General features: G+C 44.7%; 1 protein-coding gene across 1 annotated transcript; it reads left to right on the forward strand.

Annotated features, from left to right (window-relative positions):
- The first annotated feature begins 7,913 nt into the window (after positions 1-7,913).
- LOC104609569 (CBL-interacting serine/threonine-protein kinase 4-like) lies at positions 7,914-9,734 on the forward strand. The gene has a single exon (XM_010275917.3). It carries the CDS (start codon positions 8,292-8,294, stop codon positions 9,621-9,623), a length of 1,332 nt encoding a protein of 443 aa, XP_010274219.1. The 5' UTR covers positions 7,914-8,291; the 3' UTR covers positions 9,624-9,734.
- Positions 9,735-22,548: the final 12,814 nt, after the last annotated feature.

Here is a 22,548-nt window from a genome sequence, read left to right on the forward strand (position 1 = left end):
GTGCATGATTACCTCTGAGAACTTCGAATCAATTAGGCATGTCTTGCTAGAGATATCAAACACAACGCATGAAGCCCACGCCAAACAATGCCTATATAAGGGCCTTACCTCCAACCTTAGAAGGTAAATGCATAATTTAGCTCTCGCAACTCTCTATCTCTCTTGCTTTTAGCTCTTGCAAAAATCTCCAGCTCGTTGACATAAGCATCGGAGTGCCCACTCTAGGTAAAGCAACCCGGGCACTCTGACACTATCTTTATGCAGGTTGACCTAGTAAGCTATACAGCTTGTCACTGTTCAGCTAGGCAACCGAGCCACATTCTAGCTAGAAACTGTTCAACTAGGCATCTGAGCCACATTCCAACTAGGGACTGTTCAGCTAGGCATTCGAACCATGTTCCAGCTAGGAACCGTTCAGTTAGGCATCCGAGCCACCTTCTTGCTAGGAACTATTCAACTAGGCATTTGAGTCACTTGCTAGCTGAGAGCTTCCAAAACGCACATCATCAATTGGCGCCATCTGTGAGAAATGCTACAAAAAAGCTAATTTCTCACCTGATTCTCTAAGCCTCAAGTAATGGCATCCTCAATCAACAACAACAACGCTTGGATCGAATGAACCCCTAGAGAGGCAGAACCAAAATGATTAGCCTAGACAAGTTCTCGCAATCTTGCTTGGATAGAATCTCCCTAACTATGAAGCCACCCCCATAGGTTGAGCCCTACATGCTCTTTGTGATAGTTGACGGCCAACAAAATGTGAGGCCACCCCCATAGGTCAAGCCCTTTGTGGTTCCCGTAAGAGTTGATAACAAACAAATTATGAGGTCGCTCTGTAGGTCAAGCCCTCCATACTCTACGTAGGAGTTGATGGCTAGCAGGTTGTGAAGCCACCCTCGCAGGTCAATCCTACCGAGGTGACGAGGTGTTGAGAGCAAAACTAGACTAAAATTTTTTCGACCTGGTAACCTAGTGACCTGCCCCCGCCGATGACCTGGCGACTTGCCTCGGCCGCCGACTTGGAGACCTACCTTCGCCAACCTGGTGACTTAACTCTATCGCCGATATGGCGACCTGCCTCCACTGACTTGGCAACACACATAATTAGCCCAGATGAGCCTTGTCAACCCTGTTCGCAAGGTCTCCCCTACAGGTTGAGCCCTTCATGGCTCTCACGGGAGTTGGCGGCCAATGGACTGTAGTTGCCCTTGCAGGTCGAGCCTTTCAAGGTTCTCGTACAAGTTGGCAACCTGCAATTAGTAGAGCTGCCTCCACAAGTTGAGCTCCTTGTAGCTTATCGTAGGAGTAGACAACCAACACCTACGAGGACTGATACAGTGCAGCCGTGGCACCGACCCGCTATTCAAATGCCAACAGTGACGCACATATCACAAAGGGAAGCCAAACCGCTTTTAGCATCAAGGACCCCTAAGTCGACCTCAAAATATGTTGGTAATAGGCCAATGCTAATGAGCTCATCAAATTGATCACTTTGGGCCAAAGGACGTACAACAAAGCTACTCCCTTCGCCAAGCTGACCTCAACTTAGGAGTGGGGGGCAATTGTTGAGGGTAGATTTGGCCCTCCACTAATATCATGACACATGGCATCTCAGAACAGCTGGATGACACCCCAACATGACCTAGGTGATGACTTGCCTTAGCCAAAATGATGGAGTCCTAGCTGGCGACCTACCTGCCTCAGCCGCTGACCTGGAGACCTACCTCCGCCAACCTGGTGACTTGCCTCCGCCGACCTAGCAACATGCCTTCATCGCCGACCCAACAACCTGCCCCGACCACCAACCTGGAGACCTACCTCCGCCGACCTGGTGACCTACCTTCGCCAACCTGGTGACTTGCCTCTATTGCCGACTTGGCGACCTGCCTCCGCCACCGACCTGGGGACCTGCCTCCGCTATCGACCTGACGACCTGCCTCCATCGCCGACCTATCGACTTGCCTCCGTCGTTGACCTGGTGGAATCCTAACTGGTGACTTTGTTCACAACTTGAGCACCCCAATAGGGCAGCTAGCAGCACCTCGTCCAGGGCCGACCTGTGGTACGTAGTTAGTACCGGTCAAAGTGACCAGAGGCTCAGGTTGGTTTATAGAACTTTGCAACCACACAAGAGCAACTTTCGTTCATGGTTAAGTATCTACAAACCAGAGGCTCCACCAACCTTTATTGTTCAATTTCAGGAGCCTATTTACTGTAAACAATGACTCTCAACCATCTCAATGAACTCCCTCTCTATCAAAGGAGTCTTAGGTTGGTTTATAGAACCCCTTTGCCAACCAAGATGCCTATCAAAGGAGTCTCAGGTTGGTTTATAGAACCCCTTTGCAAACCAAGATGCGGTTTATAGAACCCCTTTGCCAACCAAGATGCCACGTAGAGTCTTAATCAACAATTGGGCATGAGTGATTAATTTTAAGCTATAACATCAATAATATTTAGTATAGCATAAAAAATGGTATGAGCTATAACATTAATAAGTTTTATGTTTAAAGAATAATGTTCTTTAGTATTACACATACCTCCTATATATAGTTTAACTTCTAAGTGAGGCCATTTTTTTAAAAGGCAAAAATAAGTAAAAGAAATTAGGTTAATTCATACCTAATCCAATTGGATTGGGTTAGAATTGACCATAACATAACCCGACCTAATCCATCCCACTTTCAAGTTATATGCATTCTTACTTAGTCCTTTTTTCTAATTTCCAAATTAATCTTAGTTGGTTGTAATAAGACATTGGAAACTTTTTAAAAATGTAATTTTTATAAGAAAAACTTTTTATCTTAAAAAGAAAAACTTTTAAAAAATGTATAAATATTTTCCCCATTATAAGTATCTTTTCTGCCAAAATATTTGAGGGTAGGGTTGTTAATGGACCCGATATTGGTCCAAGCCAATCCGGTCCAATATGTCTGAGGATGTGCAATCTGTTCACTCCCTCGTGTCCTATGACTAGACTTGAACAAGGTCCTAATCAGGCAGCTGGAAAGAGCTGTAAAGAAAGAAGGATTGGAGTGCCTGGGTAGGTTTTACCTAGGGGAACACTTCGATGCTTAAGTTAGTATGGGAGTTTTTGTGAGAATGTGAGAGAGAGCTTAAGTGCTTCAGTGCACATACCTTTATGGGTGGATCTGGGCATCTTATATAGGTCCCTGGACTTAGGGGGCTCAGGGTAATAGTCTTGATCTCTTTGTGGAGCAGTTTCCTTATCTTCAGACGCATTAAGGTGTTAGTTGAGAGATCTTTGCGGGAGTTACGATTTGTTTACGTAAAATCTGGCACGCGACACTGTGAGCCATTCTAACGGTCGCGCTATCAGTGCCTTTGGTAGTGAGCTACTAGGGATGGTTAGCGAGCTCTTCCTCGTAGGTCACCTTAGGTCCTCTCAGCTCGGCCAACTCCTAGAACAGGTCGCCAAAATCTTATAGGTCTGCCAACTTGGCTTTGCCGAGGTGGAACTATAGGGGGTGGTTAGTAGGCTCTCCTTAGTAGGTCACCTTAAGTCCCTACAACTCGATTGTCTCCTAGGACAACTCTCTGTAATCCTATGGGGTCAGCTACTTTGGTTTCGCTGAGGTAGAGGTTGGCCCGGGTTAGATGTTTCAAGCTAATTTTATTGAGCTAGTTCACTGACTTGGCGCCATGGTGTCATCCAGAAGCCACATGTCACTGTACGACTGGGAGGACCAAATTACCCCTCATCAATTTCCCCCCTCTCGAGCTAGCGTTAGCTCGGCGAAGAGAGTAACTCTCAGTAAGGGTAATTGGTTTGGTTGGTTCATAGGTGGCTTGCTTTATTAGCTCAGTCTGAAGTTGGGCGGGCTGTGTTTTCTTCTTCAAACATCAAATATGGGGAAAGAAGGGAGCGCGTGTTGGTTGGTGTAGGATGTTGGCATGTCATTGTCATTTATCACATCTCAAGACCAGCTTGACCACATCTACTTTTCACGGTAGGCCAGTATTACCCTTGTCTGCTTCAGCTCGTCGCAGGCATCATAAGTAAGGTAGTGTGAGGGACCTTCTGTAGAGCAGCTCGCCCATATCATGTAGCGAGTTGCTTGTCGTTCTATCCGTCGAGCTGCATTCCTTTCTTTCAGCAATATGCCTTGTATTATGTAGTCGAAGGTTGGATCTATCCAGCTCGGCTCTGTAGTACGTGAAAAATATTTTGTAGAGCTGCTCGCCTACTATTATGTAGTGAGCTGCTTGTCATTCTATAAGTCAAGCTGCATTTCATTCTTTTGGCAATATGCCCTACTTTATGTAGCTAAAAATTAGGTCGATCCAGATTAGCTCTGTAGTTATTATTTGGGCGACCTCTTCTGCCCCCCTTTCTATTGATGGACGAGGTAGCTCTTCTATGTAGATTATTCGTTTTGTCAAGTCAATCATGCTCGCAAGTCTGGAGAGAGCATCAACCTCTGTATTTTCTGATCTCGGAATTTGTTGGAGATACCAAGAGTTGAAATCAGGTAGGAGTTCTCTCACCTTGGTCAAGTAGGCTGCCATGGAGGGTTCTCATGCCTCATATTCCCCATTTGCTCGATTTACGACGAGCTGTGAGTTGCTGCAAACTACAAGGTGCTTAACTCCTACTTCCTTTGCTAGTGCCAAGCCAGCCAACAACTCCTCATATTCGGCCTCGTTATTTGAAGCTCGGAATTGAAACCAGAGCACGTACTCCAGCTTTATGTTACTAGGTCCGTAGAGTATCAACCCAGCTTCGCTTTTGCTCTGGTTAGACGAGCCATCCACACGAAGTATCCAGGGCTCCTCGTCCTAGCTTGCTTTCTCGCGAGCTGGGTGTGGTGCCGCATTGGATGAAGCTTCTGTTTCTAGCCTTATCACTTCAGGGGGTGGCGAGTTAAAGGTACACTCGACAATGAAGTCTTTCAGGACCTGTGCTTTTATCACTGGTCGTGGTTCATACCGGATACCATATTCGCTGAGCTCGATCGCCCATTTGGTGAGTCTCCTCGAGACCTCAGGTTTCTATAGGACTTGCTTCAGAGGTCGATTGGTTAAAACTATAATGGTGTGGGCCTGGAAATATGGTCACAGCTTTCAAGCAGCTAACACCAGTGCAAAGGCAAGCTTCTCTATGTTGGGGTACCTTGTTTCAGCAACATGGAGGACTTTGCTTACGTAGTACACCGGTCGCTGTATTTTATCTACTTCTCTTATAAGGGCTGAGCTAACTTCCTCGTCACTTACAGAGAGGTAAAGTTCAAGCTTGTCTCCAGTCTTAAGTTTGGTCAGTAGGGGAGGCAAACTAAGGTATCTTTTCAGCTCATCAAAGGTGAGCTTCTATACAGAGGTGGAGTGGCTTGTCATTGAGTCGAGCTCCAAGGTGGTGACATGCTTTTTCTTCGTGGCGAGCTGCTACGCCTGCTCCGAGGTGACCTGATTCTTCTAGGAGATTTACTTATCTTCTTTTTCTTGTTGTTGCTTGTCTCTTCCTCAGCTTGCTTTCTCTTTCTGATAAGCTCGGACCGGCCTGACTTACTACTTTGCTGCTTACCTTACTTTCTTCCTTGTTGTTCACTTTGCTTCCTGATGCCTCCCTGGTTGGAGTGGCCTTGGCTTTCCTTCCTAGTGTGGTGAGCACGCCTTCCATGCTTTTTCTTGGTCCTTGCAGATGAGCTAGCGGCCTCGGTCCCAACGGGAGCTGCAACTTGGCTCTATACAGGGAGTTGGTTGTTATGGGCTGCGTTGTTGACATGATGCTAGTTGTCATTGTGCCCAGGCAATCTGTTGGAGACTTGGATCCAGCTGTTGGCTACGTTGAGGTACCTTCTGAAAAGGCACTTGTTGGAGAGGTACTTGTTGCCACCGCTGCTGTTATTGTTGCTCCCCGGTTATGGAAGCAAACTTGCTTTCCCAAGATTTGATATGCTCCCTCATCCCTTGCACACATCGCACCAGATCATAGAACTAGCGTGCGTCAACTATTGCAAGAGCCACTGTGGGCTTGAGCACAGGAGGAGGTGCGTTCACATTTTTTGGTACATCTAGGTGTAAGGAGACGTCGATTTGGCCACTAGTGACAGTGGGGATTTGGCCATTGTTGTTGTTGTTGGCAAGCTGATTGCTTGAGGATGCCATTACTCAGTGTTCAAGAAAAGTAAGAGAGAACTTAACTTTTTGTTACAATTTCCCATAGACGACGCCAATTGATGATGCACAATCTGCTCGCTTACTCGTGTCCTGTGATTAGGCTCGAACAAGGTCCTGATCTGGCAGTGCCGAGCTGGTATCTGTACGTCCAAGCTGGAAAGAGCTATAAAGAAAGAAGGATTAGAGTGCTTGGGTAGGCTTTAACCAGGGGAACACTCCGATGCTTAAGTCAGTACATGAGTTTTCGTGAGAATGTGTGAGAGAGCTTAAGTGCCTCAGTGCACATACCTTTCTGGGTGGATCTGAGCGCCTTATATAGGTCCCTGGACTCAGGGGGCTTATGGTAACAGTCTTGAGCTCTTTATGGAACAATTTCGCTATCTTCAGGTGCATTAAGGTGTCAATTGAGAGATCTTTGCGGGAGTTACGATTCGTTCACGTAGAATCTAGCACGTGACACGGTTAGCCATTCTAACGATCGCGTTATCAACATCTTTGGTAGCAAGCTACTAGGGACGGTTAGCGAGCTCTTCCTCACAGGTCGCCTTAGGTCCTCTTAGCTCGGCCAACTCCTAGAACAGGTCGTCGTAATCTTATGGGTCTGCCAGCTTGGCCTTGCTGAGGTGGAATTGTAAGGGGTGGTTAGCGAGCTCTCCTTAGCATGTCGCCTCAAGTCCCTATAGCTCAACTGACTCCTAGGACAGTTCGCCGTAATCCTATGGGGTCAGCTAGTTTGGTCTTGCCGAGGTAGACGTCGGCCTGGGTGAGATGTTCCGAGCTAATTTCACTGAGCTAGTTCGCTGACTCAGCACCGAGATATCATCCAAAAACCATGTATCGCTGTACGATTGAAATGACCAAATTACCCCTCATCAATATCCATTACAGATGGACCAGGTCAATCGAATCTAATAAATATTTTGGACAGTATGGACCCAATTCAATGTCTTATTGAACCGTATTTGATCCAATCCAAACCTGATGGGGTTCACACCCCTACTCTTAATTTTTGTGAGGATTGGATGTTGGTTCAACCCAACCCCGTCCAATTTAACATATCTTATTCGGTCATCCAACCTGTTCAAATTGATTTTAATTCGGACGGATCCAATCCAAACCGGCTCCATAACACCCCTATTTGCGGGGTTCAAACGCATCCTTCTCAAATAAACGCCTTCTCCAAATGTCAATTATATTTGCTTGCTTAAATTCATTTCTATCAAAAAAACAAAAAAAATACAAGGAAGCATATACACGGCATGTCATGTAATCAAGTAACGACACCTAGAAAGGCGTTTGCATGCCTCTAGAAACAACCTACATAACATCACTACGCAAGACTTTCTTCGCTATTCTAACCTCTAATGCTTAATGGCCACATGTTTCGTAGATGAGAGATGTTTTCAATGTACAGCTGTAACGAGTGTGGGTAAAATTCTTGTCGGCAGGATATCCGAGCAGAGAAAAACATAATCAACATATATAGAAGCAATTGTAACTTTGAATGGTAAAACCACAACTAACAAACAACCTTGAATTGGAACGAGTTTCCTTTTGACTAGAGATCCTCTTTTACGGTTGCCTGTTAGTTCAGAAAAACGCGTAGTTTCTTGATTCCTCACGGGCTTCAGTCAGGCAGGCAGAAGAATTAGATTACTTATGATTCTCTTAATTAACAATTCAATTACTTACGCAGCCTTCCAAATGCAATTAGATCGCTTGTTTTTGCTTTAAATGATGATTTGGTTGACAACAGCAGATTCAGTGATTGGCTTTGAGAGTACTACTTCACGTGTGATTGGCTCTGCAAGCTTCAGGCTTCAAAGCAGAGTTTCAACTTGTATCCCACCTTGAAACCCTTGCAGTTGCAGTTGCACAGCCATTAATAGCTTTTCAATGAACTCCTAAAGCTAAACAGTAGAACCCCTGAATCTGATCGACATAATTTGGACCTATTCTGGTTGGGGTCCCATCGTCTCCATTTCATTATTGATGAAGGACAGCTGGCAAATTGAGTGTCTGAAACCCGCTTATGGGTCTTATTGCCAACAATTTAATAATCAGCACCAAACAATAATAGTCAACGAAAAACAAATAAATAATCTCCCCTATAAGAAGACCCCTTTCACCTCTCGCAACCGATCAAGAGAGACATGGGCTTGGAGATCGAGTCCAGTGCTCCAATCTCCGCCTCCACCACCACCGCCGGGGTTTTGCTCGGAAAGTACAGGCTCGGCCGTGTCCTGGGTCGCGGTAGCTTCGCCAAGGTCTACCATGCGAGGTCTCTTGCCGACGACGCCGATATAGCCATCAAGGTCATCGACAAAAGAAAAGTAGCCAACACAACGATGGAACCGCGCATCATTCGTGAAATCTCCGTAATGCATCGCCTTCGACATCCGAACGTTGTTCGGATTCATGAAGTCATGGCCACCAAGTCCAAGATCTATCTGGTCATGGAGTACGCTGAAGGCGGCGAACTTCTCTCCAAGATCTCCCGCCATGGACGCTTAACCGAGCCAACCGCTCGTCGGTACTTCCAACAACTCGTATTGGCTCTTCATTTCTGTCACAGAAGTGGTGTCGTCCACCGCGATATCAAGCCTCAGAACCTTCTCTTGGATCACGAAGACAACCTCAAGGTATCTGACTTCGGCCTCTCGGCTCTTTCCGAACGGTTGAACAATGGCCTCCTTCACACCGCATGCGGCACGCCTGCCTACACCGCACCTGAGGTGGTTGCGAGTATGGGTTACGATGGGACTAAGGCCGACGCTTGGTCCTGTGGAGTAATCCTCTTTGTTCTGCTTGCTGGGTTTCTCCCATTCAACGACGCCAATCTTACCGGGATGTACCGCAAGATGCAACGCAGAGAGTTTCAGTTCCCTTCATGGTTCTCGAAGCCCGCTAAGTGGGTTATTGTTCGACTTCTCGATCCGAATCCCGAGACTCGGATCAGCATTCAAGGTCTCATAGAGGTTTCCTGGTTCAAGAAGTCGTTTCGATCAAATGGACGACGCATTACTCCGGTCGATTTGGACCCAGTGGCGTTGCCCAAGGAAGGTAAGCTTCACTTGTTAACAAATAATACAGCTGCAGCGCCGGCGATGAATGCATTCGATATCATTTCGTTGTCCTCAGGGTTGGACTTGTCTGGTTTGTTCGAAGAAGAGAGGAAGAGATCGGAAAGGTTCACGTCGACGGTGTCATCGGGAGAAAAAATTGTGGAGAGGGTGACGGAAGTTGGAGAGAAACTGGGGTACATGGTTCAGAGAAGGAAAGATGGGGTACTGGGACTGGAGAAAGCAAGGTTGATAATGTCGGTTCGAGTGTTGGAACTGGCACATTCATTGTTTCTGGTAGAAGTGGAAAGAATGGGTGAGGAAGAAGCAGAAGTCGAGGAGGCTGATCAGTGGAGAGATTTAAGAGTTGAGCTACAAGACATAGTTTTTGCCTGGCACGGCGATGGTGTCTCTGAGGTGTGAACTCTGAAGAAAGAGTTCTGTATGAAGTCCACCATTTTGTACAGTAACAACTAACAAGTCTGCAAATTCTCTGTAAAACATAGCTTAGTATAGTAATTTTGTAGAAATAAATGAGATTTTGTTAGGCTACCACGACCCAGGAATGGTCGAAATCCCATTCCACCCAACCAAACTATTGAAATTAGAATGGACTATTTCTATTAAGATGGTCGAAATTCCATTCCACCCAACCAAATTATTGGAAATAGAAGAGGGACTATTTCCATTAAGATTTCAAACTCCTATTTCCAAGAACCAAATTAACTTTAGGCTCTGTTTGGTTTGTAAGAAGATTTGGGTGGGATGGGATGGGAAAGTGTAAAAATTTACTTTTCCATTGTTTGGTTTTATATATGGGAAAATAATAAGAAAACATTGTTATGAGGGAGAAAAGAGAAGAGGAAGATGGAGGGAGAGACAGAGAACTCCATGACTAAAGCTTCGAAGATGTCCTCTGGCACCGATAATCCCCCCTTCTCCGCCGGTGCTTAATCAACCACCATGCAGTGGTCCCCCCTTCTTCGCACTTTCACCAAGAGGAAGACGAATAGTAGTTCATCGGTGGAAAGTGAGGATGTAAAGGAAGGGGGAAGAACAAGGAAGACGATGAACAATGTTTCTTGTGTTCGTTGTCGAGAAGATGATGAATAGTGTTTTTTTTGGGTGAAAAACAAAACACAGAAGAAGAAGAAAGAGGAGAAGAGAGAAGAAGAAGAACAAGGAGGTGCCGCCGCCCCTGCTCTGCTTCTGGATTCGAACGGAAAGGGGATGTAACAGTGGTTTCCCAATTTCTCATCCCATCCCTCTATTCCCCTTAAAACAAACAAGAGAAAGTGAATATTTTTGAAATATGCCCTTTTTCTCACCCCCATCCCACAAACCAAATGGAATCTTAGAAAAAATTACTTAGAAACTTGAGGGGAGGTTTTTAGATTTTATCACCTACAACCAATTCATCTTCCATTTTTATTAGGAAACTTAATGTAATCTACTCTGTAAAACATGGAATTCTTTTAACATCAGCACGTACATCAAACAAACATGTCCCTTCTCTATTCCAGACCCACACCCAGAGGAAGTGTCATTTAACTACTTCATTCTGATAGATGCATTAGACATTTTCAAATGCCAAAATTAACTTTATACAATACATGCATTTTTTTCATATGTTGAGGACCGGTGGCATAAAACTATTATGTATACCTAACCTTGTAGAAGATCAAAGACACATACCTAACTATGGATTAGGGATGGCAATTTTCCCTGTAAAACCGGGGCCCTGCCCCGCCCTGAACGGGGCAGGTTTTCCCCGACCCTAAATGGGGATGGGGCGGGGACGGGGAAAATATATTTTCCCTGAATTGGGAACAGGATAGGGACGTGTTTTGTATATAATTCCCCAAACCCGCCCCAAACCCGAAGGTAAAATTAGTAAAATATTTCTAGGTTTAATATTGATATTTAAAATATCTCTAAGTTTTCCTTAAATTCTTAAAATCCTAAAATCTCATAATTTTATTTTTGAAGTACCCTCAAAGTACTATAATTCAATTCCTAAGATACCCCAAAATTTCTATATTATATGTATAAATTGTCCACAAAATAAATAATTTTTAAAAAGTTGTGTTGAAGTGAGAAAAATTCGGGAATTACCTGTCCCCGACGGGGAGTGAATACCCCGCCACCGGGGACAGGGCGGGGGCGAGGCAAAATATCTTGACTTTGGGGTGAGAACGGGAGGGATGCCCCGCCCCAAACCTGCCCCGTTGCCATTCCTACTATAGATGAAAAACCAGAAAACTCATTCTTAATTAGGTGGTGACTGGGTGAGGCACCATCTATAATGCGTGATTCACTAGAACATTGTATTTGTAACTATCGCTATCTTGTAAATCTCAAAGTATAAATACATGAAAATTCTACTCGGTGAAATTCTTTAGTTCTTTAGTTCAGTTTTATGGTATCAGAGCCCAATATATCGATTTAATTCAGCAATGGCCTTGAACAAGTCTTAGCACTCAAAGAACTCTGCATGCAGCAACTTAAACATGAGTGACAGAGTACGCTTCGTCGACACCCATGCACGTCACAACCCTCCGTCAGCAGTTGTATTGACTTGGAAGGGTTCTCTTTCTATGACAGAAAGCATCTTCAGTGAGAAAAGTCGATTAGTATCTCCAGTGAGAAAAGTCCATCATCATTCATCTTAACGACCCTTTGCCCCCCACCATTCGCAGTCACTCCCGGCGAACAGATTCTCTGGAGTTCAAATTAGCCCCACCACAAGACTTCTCCCTACAACGTTTCACAGTACATTTCCGTCATGTATTGGAAACATCTCCCAATGATAATATTAGAAATGAAATGAAGATGTCATAATCGAGAGATATTCTCAGTATACCATAAGAATGTAATGTGGGACATTGTGGGGGGCTGATTTGGTGTCGACTCCTCTGACCATTGAGGACCCTACATGATCTTCTTGTCTGTGAGGAACTTTCCATTGAATGAAGATACCACAACGTAAGATTGCATTTGCATTCGTGAATGTTAATTCAGCAACAATTACTCTTATGATTCAGTTTGGAAGGAGTATAAATACAAATATATAGAATGCAAAACCTTATATTTTATATGTATTTAGGCTGTACATATTTGTATTTGTATTCTTTCCAAACTGAGCCTTAGCAACAATTACTCTTAGAGTGCAAAACCTTATATTTTGTACTATTTTGTATGTATTTACACTGAATATTTGTATTCATACTCCTTCCAAACTAAGCCTATAGAAAAAAAGAACAAAACAATCAGACCTAAATCCATAACAGACCATCATGGGATTCTTCTTCTTTGGGATGGAGGAGTAAGGGGTGGGGTACAGGTGGGTGCATGTGAGACCCACTAGTATTCCACGGAGAGCATGCAGTTCCACTGAGGGGCGTCCATGTATGCAACCATCTCGACCAGTAGATAGATCATCAGCATATCGGAAATTTGTAAGCGCCCACTTTATCCTGCATCTTTTTAACTCATGGGCTGGGCCAAAGCCCATTTCAAAATGACTACAGTCGTAGTCTTGGCTACCATTGTTCAGTTATGACTTGGTCAAAGCAAAAGTGACATCTAGGAATGGCAACGGGGCAGGGCAAAGATAGGGAGTTACAGGGATCCCCACTTCTCACCATTTTTTTTATAATGTAAAATTCACTTTATTTTTTATTCTTATTTCATTTCAAAAATAAATAAATAAAATTAAAATAATTATAATTTACAATCCTATAAGTTTTATGGGGTAAGGATCAAAGACCCATGGAGCAGGGAGTGATCTCTCATCCTGACCAATGGGATGAAAATTTCTTCATCCCCATCCCTACCCCATTCAGGGTGAATCCCCTTATGGACACTTCAACTGTCCAAATGTTGGATCAATTTTAAACAAACAAGCCATTAATAATTGTTGCTTGTGCCTTAACACTAATCGTCTGTGTCCAACTAATTAAAATCAAATTAGTGCAATATTAAATATTCAACTTGTAATGTTTAAGATCTTATTGAGTAGAATATTAAATTATATTCCTGCAGTTTACTCATTCTCTCTTCTCAACATTAAATATTTTTACACCAAGAATCAATCTCATTTGGGTGAATTTACCATACAATATTTGAATCATTTATCAATGGTTAAAATTAGGATTTTGTTCTTTAAAAAATTGTCCATTTATTTAATATGGTTAAAAGCACCCAATTAAGTTGATTTCTGTCTAGCATCTCTCCAGCAGAGGTGTGCAACATTTATAGTTCAGCTAGAAAAGATCTTCAACCAATTTTCTCAAATGAAACAAGATCTACCATAACCATATAAGTTTGTGAATGTTTCCTCAGGAAATAGCTTCAGACCCTCTGATCAAGTAGGAACCAACTCCAAAGACATTTTCAGTTGTCTATAGGTTCTCAATCCAGAGGTTAACCTTGAGATCTCTTGTTTCTTATCCATGTAAAAATATTTAAGTTGTAACTTCCAACCCCTACCATGGTTAGGTTTTGTTTTTGGGTTGAGGTTTGTCATCACCTATTCTTAATTGTATTTCAAGTAAGCATGATGACAAGGACATAGAAATCTAAAACTCTATTGGCAATCATCCAAGGCCCACTGAGAGATATTTTCCTTGATGTGCATCAATTGAATAAACCATCAAATTTTAATTTAAGACAAATGCCGTATTCTATGAAATTATTGGTATACATCATAGAAAATAGGCAATATACAATTACTACATGGTTGATTAGCATATTTCTCTGACGCATATCATGTTAATCATTATATAATAGTTTTCAGAGGGTGACCAATAAATCCAACCATAACAGTTTGATCCATCAATAATCAATCCTACAGTTGTTATTTGTTTCATAGCTCCTTATTTAATATCCAATATTCCCCCTATGATATAAGTACAATACGAAACTGAGCGAGGATAACAAATGACAAATTGAAATCAAGTAACAATTAGTTTTCAATTCAAGTAATTATAGTTAAATTATATGGTTAATTAAAGACTGCTATTTATGTCTTTATTTTTAACAGTTTTAATAAATGGTCTAGTTTCATCCTAGTGTTTTAAGCACCAGAGTGGATGACCTAGCTCAACAAAATGAACAAATGGTTCAGGAGATGACAATTAAACCAAAATCTTTATCAAGATTAAATTAACTGTCTATTAAAATAGTGAACAGATTATTAAAACAAACAAGATGTCCAGTTCATTCAACTACTAAACCAGTCTTAACTCCTACCAGTTGTTTATGTTCTACCATTGAGGTTAATTTTTTTCTGTTAGTCCATGTGTGACCATGTCAGCCACCAATGCAGACTGGGCAGATTTGGATTGGACCCATCTGTTCCACTCTAATCCAGATCTCTTACCCACAAGAGCATGGTTTAAAATTTCTCTAATTTTCCTAATTTTTTCATGACATATTTTCATTTTTATGGGTAGCGATATAAAATTTTACTGGAGTTGGCATATTCTCTAATGAATACTAGTATATTACCAACACTACGTAGAGTACAAGAAATAATTTCAACGACATATTTCCGATTTGACTTTCATGGGTAGTAGGGCTGTTCACAAATAAATTCAAACCGACCAACCTGGCCCAACCCAATCCGAGTTGGTCGGTTTTTCTTCACTATCAGTCGATTTTGGGTTGCAAAGCTGAATAAACCGATAATTCGGTTTGAAAACGAACCGAGTTATGTGAAAAATATATATTCTGAAAAAATATCTGTTAAATATAGATATTTTAGTTTTAAATAATATATATATATATATATATATATATATGTATATATATATCTGAAAAAATATATATTTTGAAATATATCAGATATATATCTCCAGAAATTAGAAAATATATATTTTGATATATTTGTATATATGTTTTTGTTTTAAATATATATTTCCAGAAAATATATTATGAAATATTATATATAATATTAGCACTTTATTTCATGTGTATTGTGCAAGCTTGGAGTTGGTTGAAACCCAAACCGACTCAAACCAACCAGGTTGGTTTTACTTAATAAAGGGTCGGTTTCGGTTTGATCTATAGGTAACCCGATCAGGTCGGGTCAGTTGAGAAAACACTAATAAACTGATCAAACCCGACCCGTGAACAGCCCTAATGGATAGCTACATGAAATTTTACCAGAATCAATGCATTCCCCAATGAACACTATCAACACTATAAGAGATAGCATTATAACATAAGTTGGTGACAATATTGTAGATATGTTGAGTATCAATGGTATTGCCCACCTAACTTACAAGATTACCACTTTGAGCTACTTCAATATTCATTTCAAACATAAAGTTAAATATTAGTTTTTGTTTATGTTATAAATTGTTTGGTTGATCTATTACAACCATTCACATTTTCTATGAATTTAAATTTTGCTTTGACTCATTCTATTATAAAGCTTTGAATGTTACAGCTTCAGAATGTATTCATATATCTATTATCTTAGTTTTTTAGCTTTGCGTGATGATTTAGAACAAGATAATAATTTAAAACGTGAAGTTAAATATGTCAATATTCATTTTAAAATTTTCTTTTACTCATTCTATCATGAAGCTCTGAATGTTAAACGGTTCTTTGACATAGTATCCGAGCTTATTTGACCTATTGTTATAGTTTTCAATTCTCATTTCTCCATTATTTCTTTTGACGCCCAAAAGCAAAATAGTTCATTAAATGCTTAGGTTACAAAGTAAAATTAACATCAACAAAGGGAGAAAAAAACAACTATGAAAGCTTACTAGCTTGCTGAGATTAAAGCATGTAATCACTAGCACCGGGGGAAAATCAACTTGAGAAAATCAACTTGAGAAACCTCTGCAAACGGCACAAATTCAAGAAACGCCAAAAAAGATTGGTTAGATGTCTCCAACAAAGATGTAATCACCAAGTGTGTCTCCCTATCAAAAGTGTCTCGATCAACTCTACAAAACCCACGAAAGGGGTAAAGAAAGATCCCCTCCTATGAATATGATTGTATATCCAATAATCTGCCCGAATTCCAAACTAAACACAGTAATTCTTCAAACATCCAAGGAATGGACCCCACAGAAAGCCAAAAAGACCACGTAACACTGTAACTGTAGGGGCATAACTATCCATCCAAGTCATTGTAGAAACTGAAACAGTTGGAGAATGAATGTTGCCGGAGAGAACCCGAAGATCATCGGAAAAAGGTTTGCTAGGAACAGTAGCATCATTACGAATAAAATACCCAAAACGCTTGAATCGAAAGCACAGAAAGCCGAGTTCAGATCTATGCCCCACAAGGGGGCACCCCACAACGTCCCACAACACATTCCCACCATGTATCGGAAATATCTCCCGATGATAGTATGAGGAATGGTGATGTCATCATCGGGAGATGTTCCCAATAGACGACGGGAATATACTGTGGGACGTTGTGGGGCACCCCCCATGTGGGGCGCAGATGTGAACTTTAGAAAGCCAGGCACCAAAGATCGTAAAGAAGCACCTAGGGGTGGCAACGAGCCGAGCTTTTCACGAGCTGCTCAAGCTCGGCTCGTAAAAGGGCTTTGCTTGGCTTGGTTTCAACCGAGCTTCAAGCCCAATTCACTAGCTCGATTGTGAAACGAGCTGAGCTCGAGCCTACTAGAGCTCGGCTTGTGAGGCTCGCGAGCTGTCTTGAATATATATATATATATAAAATAAAAATATTATAATTCTTAATTTTTTAAATATTAAATAAAATTATTTTTCTATATAATTTTTTATTTTTATAAAATATTTTTTCTCAAAATTAAGCTTGAGCTTCGTACTATTCGGCTTAGCTCAGCTCGAATCCACCCCTAGAAGCACCCAATAATCCTAAAAGCAGGTTGGAGGTGGCATTAAGTTTGGCAACGAGAATCATACGGAAATCCCTCTATAGAAAAATCAATTGAAAGTACAAATCCACCCCAAAGAAAATCAAATATTGGTTGCTCCTTGTTGCTACGCGGGTTGGCCGAGGGCAACAAGGTAAATTCACCCTTCAAGCTCCGAGCGTTAGCCAAGGACCTCGAGGCCTCGGAAGAGGTTGACTGAAGCCGAGGGTGGCAAGCCGAAGCGAAGTACTCCTTCCGAGGACTGCTAGCCGAGGCGGGGTCCCCGGTGATCTGAGATGCTGCAAGACAAGAAGTGTCAGAGACCTCGGTGTGGATACCTAAGGTGGAGGCTTCGACGCTCAAGTTAGTAAGAGGTGTGAAGAAGGGGAGAGTGTAAAAGTGCTCTTGGAGAGATTCTTCGGATGCACCAGATCTCCCTGAATTAATGCTAGGTAGACAATGTAGGTGTAGGAAGTAAATGAGTGAGTAATGTTGGAATTACTCCATTCCAGCCCCTTTTAAGGGGCAGATACCTCTTATTTATACTTAAGTGAGTTGGTGGTAGGTGAAGTTGAATGCCTCGAATGAGAGCTGTGCGAGGTCAGACTACAGGCCCTGGTGGTATGCCAGATAGTTATGTGATTGGCTCCGTACGAAGGCAGTAGGGCTCTCGCCTACTGTGGCTGACGTTAGCAGGCATTAGTGGGTTGGGCCTTCTAGTCCTATGTGGGTTGGGCCAAGCTAAGCCACATCACTTGCCCCCCACTCCCGAGACCGAGGTGAGGCCTCGACTTTTGCCCATAATGAGGGTGGTAATCGAAGTGAGGCTTCGGCTTCGGTCATTGGGAGTAGTGGTCATTATGCCTATAGAACCGCCAGTTGAGGGATGTCCTGCAGTGGCGTCGTCTTCGTTGTTCGCGTCGTCACTCTTTAGTTCGGAAGCGCGAGCGATGTGGATAACTCGGCCTGGCGGGGGTGTCCCATATCTCGCATGGGTAGGTCACGTTAGTAGGGATACTGTGCAGGGAACGGTCGTCGCAGGAGCCTTGCGTTTGTCAGGTTGAACGGTCTGTCTGGTGGTTCGTGACAAGCGGGCCTTTCGGTTCACTCAGTGGGTTTCAACGAGTGGTCTTTGTAGTTCACCCGACGTCATTTTGCCTTCCAAGGGCATGCGCTAGGAGGTGCGGTGAGACTGGTTCGTAGAAGAGGGGGGCTCCCACATCTAATGGATCTGCGTCGATCTGAACCGTTGGTTTAGGCGTCGTTTCATCTTCCGAGGGCCTATGCTAGGGGGCTCCCACATCCGCTAAATTTGTGCCGATCTAAACCGTTGCTGATGTAACTGTTTCTAGTCACGTACCAATTTTTTCAGATGTACCAATTTTTTGGCTAAGTACCTCGTCACTTGACCTGCTCCTAGGTGGCCTGTGACTCAGAGGATGGTGGAGCTCCCTAGCGGAAAACTGCCTGGTGATGAGCTACTTGGTGGCGAACTCCCTGGTGGTGAGCTACCTGGTGACAAGCTCCCTGGTGGAGAGCTACCTGGTGACGAGCTCCCTGGTGGAGAGCTACTTGGTGATGAGCTCCCTGGTGGTGAGCTACTTGGTGACGAGCTCCCTGGTGGAGAGCTACCTAGTGACGAGCTCCCTGGTGGAGAGCTACTTGGTGACGAGCTCCCTGATGGTGAACTACATTGGTGGACTCATCATTTGACCTGCTCCTAGGCGGCCTATAACTCAGGGGATGGTGGAGCTCCCTGGTGTAGCGCAACCCGACTGCCCTCTGCATGAGGTGATCTCCTCTCCTTTGTAGGCGGCGGGAGCTGAGGGACCTGTGAGAACTGAATCAGAGGACCCGGGGGTATTTTCCCGACGGGGACTCTCCGATGCCTAAGTTAGCATTCTAATTGTAGGGAGTTTGGAGAGAAATGAGAGAGCTAGAGAGCAAGGATTACCTCCATTTTTTCATTCTCTCCCCCTTGTCTTTGGGGGTCAAAGTCCTTATATAGTGGTGTCCTATCAAATCAGGCGTAACAGCCTCTATCAAGTCAGGCGTAACCGCCCCTGTCTCTCTGCCGCAGCCGTTACTCTCAGAGCTGAGGTGGCGGGTGCAGGCAGCTGCTACAGAGTATGGCTCTGCCAGTCAAGGGACAGCTCTCAGGATTGGCAGGCACGGCGCCGCCTAGCAAGAGACGTGGGCGCAGGTCTCCGGATCTGTCAGGTACAGTTTTCAGGTAGGAGATCTTCCTGCGATACGCCGAGCTGCCCCTAAGTGCCGAGTTGCCTGTAAGTGCCGAGCTGTCCCTAAGTGGCGAGCTCTTTGTAAGACGCCAGGCTGCCTGCGGAGTGGTCATCTGCCTGTGGCGAGCTACCTATGCCGAGCTGCCTATGCCGAGCTACCCGAGCTGTACCGAGCTGCCTATGCTGAGCTGCTCGAGCTGTACCGAGCTGCCTATGCCGAGCTGCCCAGTCGTCAAGAGGCTACACTTGGTTTGCATGAGGTGCCAGGTGTCATAATTTCACTAGAGGGCCAAATCCACCCTCATCATTTGCCCCCCACTCCCGAGCTGAGAGTAACTTAGCGAAGGGAGTAGATTTTTTCTTTTGGCCCGTAAGTCGACAAGCTAGTAAGTGCTGATCCAATTCCTTAGGCTTTGGGAGCTGCCTGTATGTGGCGAGCTGCCTGCCAATGGTGAGCTGCCTGTAAGGTGAGGAGGTCTCCGCTAGTTCAGTAGTGTAGCCCTTAGGCTCTGGGGGCAACTTATAGTTCACTTTTGCTGATTTTGCTCATGCTGAGGAAGCGACTGGGTATTTAGCAATAGTGTGGCCCATAGGCTTTGGGAACGACTCGTAGTCCACTCTTCTTGACTTTGCCCATGCCGAAGAGGCGATTGGGTCTTAAGCAGTAATGTGGCCTGTAGGCTTTGGGAGTGACTCATAGTCCACTCTTCTTTGACTTTGCCCATGCCAAAGAGACGACTGGGTCTTAAGTAGTAATGTGGCCCGTAGGCTTTTGGGAGTGACTCGTAGTCCACTCTTTATTTACTTTGCCCATGCCAAAGAGGCGACTGGGTCTTAAGCAGTAATGTGGCCCGTAGGCTTTGGGAGTGACTCGTAGTCCACTCTTCTTTGACTTTGCCCATGCCGAAGAGGCGACTGGGTCTTAAGTAGTAATGTGGCCCGTAGGCTTTTGGGAGTGACTCGTAGTCCACTCTGTTTTGACTTTGCCCATGCCGAAGAGGCGACTGGGTCTTAAGCAGTAATGTGGCCCGTAGGCTTTGGGAGCGACTCGTAGTCACCTCTTCTTTGACTTTGCCCATGCCGAAGAGGCGACTGGGTCTTAAGTAGTAATGTGGCCCGTAGGCTTTTGGGAGGGACTCATAGTCCACTCTTTTTTGACTTTGCCTGTGCCGAAGAGGCGATTGGGTCTTAAGTAGTAATGTGGCCCGTAGGCTTTTGGGAGTGACTCGTAGTCCACTCTTTTTTTGACTTTGCCCATGCCGAAGAGGCGACTGGGTCTTAAGCAGTAATGTGGCCCGTAGGCTTTGCCTGTGAGGTGCCGAACTGACCAAGCGTTGAGCTACCAGTTAGGTGCCGAGCTGACCAGGTGCTGAGCTACCTGCGAGGTGCCGAGCTGACCAGGTGTCGAGCTACCTGTAAGGTGCCGAGCTGACCAGGTGGATGCCTTAGAGCTATGGTTGCGCTGCATCAGGTTCGTAATGCCGGTCACCCACTCCTACAAGAAGCTACTTGGAGCTCGACCTTCGGGGGCAGCACTACTAACTTTAGGTCGCCAGCTCACACGGGAGCCTTGGAAGGCTCGACCGGTAAGGGCACCTATGTAGTCTGTTGGCCGCCAACTCCCGCGGAAGCCACGAAGAGCTCATCTTTGTAGGGGGGACCTTGCGAAGAGGACTGATGAGGCTTTATCCGAATTGAAGGTAAAGTTACTTAGTCTATTAGCTCCCTTTTGTAAGATGAGAACTTAGCTTTTGTAGGATGAGAACTTAGCTTTTTGTAGCGTGTTCCCACAGACGGTGCCAATTGATGTAACCTTTTCTGGTCACGTACCATATTTTTCAGATGTACCAATTTTTTGGCTAAGTACCTCGTCACTTGACCTGCTCCTAGGTGGCCTGTGACTCAGAGGATGGTGGAGCTCCCTAGTGGAAAACTGCCTGGTGATGAGCTACTTGGTGGCGAACTCCCTGATGGTGAACTACCTGGTGACGAGCTCCCTGGTGGAGAGCTACCTAGTGACGAGCTCCCTGGTGGAGAGCTACTTGGTGATGAGCTCCCTGGTGGAGAGCTACTTGGTGACGAGCTCCCTGGTGGAGAGCTACTTGGTGACGAGCTCCCTGATGGTGAACTATCTTGGTGGACTCGTCATTTGACTTGCTCCTAGGCGGCCTATAACTCAGGGGATGGTGGAGCTCCCTGGTGTAGCGCAACTCGACTGCCCTCTGCATGAGGTGATCTCCTCTCCTTTGTAGGCGGCGGAAGCTGAGGAACCTGTGAGAACTGAATCAGAGGACCGGGGGGTATTTTCCCGGCGGAGACTCTCCGATGCCTAAGTTAGCATTCTGATTGTAGGTAGCTTGGAGAGAAATGAGAGAGCTAGAGAGCAAGGATTACCTCCATTTTTTCATTCTCTCCCCCTTGTCTTTTGGGGTCGGAGTCCTTATATAGTGGTGTCCTGTCAAATCAGGCATAACAGCCTCTGTCAAGTCAGGCGTAACCGCCTCTGTCTCTCTGCCACAACCGTTACTCTCAGAGCTGAGGTGGCGGGTGCAGGCGGCTGCTACGGAGTACGGCTCTGCCAGTCAAGGGACAACTGTCAGGATTGCCAGGCACGGCGCCGCCTAGCGAGAGACGTGGGCGCAGGTCTCCGGATCTGTTAGGTACAGTTGTCAGGCAGGTGATCTTTCTGCGATACGCCGAGCTGCCCCTAAGTGCCGAGTTGTCTGTAAGTGCCGAGCTGCCCCTAAGTGGCGAGCTCTTTGTAAGACGCCAGGCTGCCTGCGGAGTGGCCAGCTGCCTGTTGCGAGCTGCCTATGCCGAGCTACCTGTAAGGTGCCGAGCGGCCTATGCCGAGCTACCCGAGCTGTACCGAGCTGCCTATGCCGAGCTGCCCGAGCTGTACCGAGCTGCCTATGCCGAGCTGCCCGAGCTACCCAGTCGTCAAGAGGCTACACTTGGTTTGCATGAGGTGTCAGGTGTCATAATTTCACTAGAGGGCCAAATCCACCCTCATCAGTTGCTTTGGGCGTCATTTCGTCTTTCGAGGGTATGTGCTAGGTGGAACATTGTAGTTGGATGGTGGGAGCAGATTGATTTCAGCTGTCGGATTTAGAGAAATCCATGCCATTCATTTTCCTTTAAATAGGAGCCTTGGTAGTGCTTTTCTTCTCCATTTGAACTTAGACGCCCTTGCTGTCGAGTGAAAATAGCTCCCTAACTCACAAGTCTCCAAAACTCTTTTTC

The sequence above is a fragment of the Nelumbo nucifera genome, chromosome 3 (genome assembly GCF_055504915.1).
Source record: "Nelumbo nucifera cultivar China Antique chromosome 3, China Antique-T2T, whole genome shotgun sequence".
In the NCBI taxonomy this organism is placed as follows: Eukaryota; Viridiplantae; Streptophyta; class Magnoliopsida; order Proteales; family Nelumbonaceae; genus Nelumbo; species Nelumbo nucifera.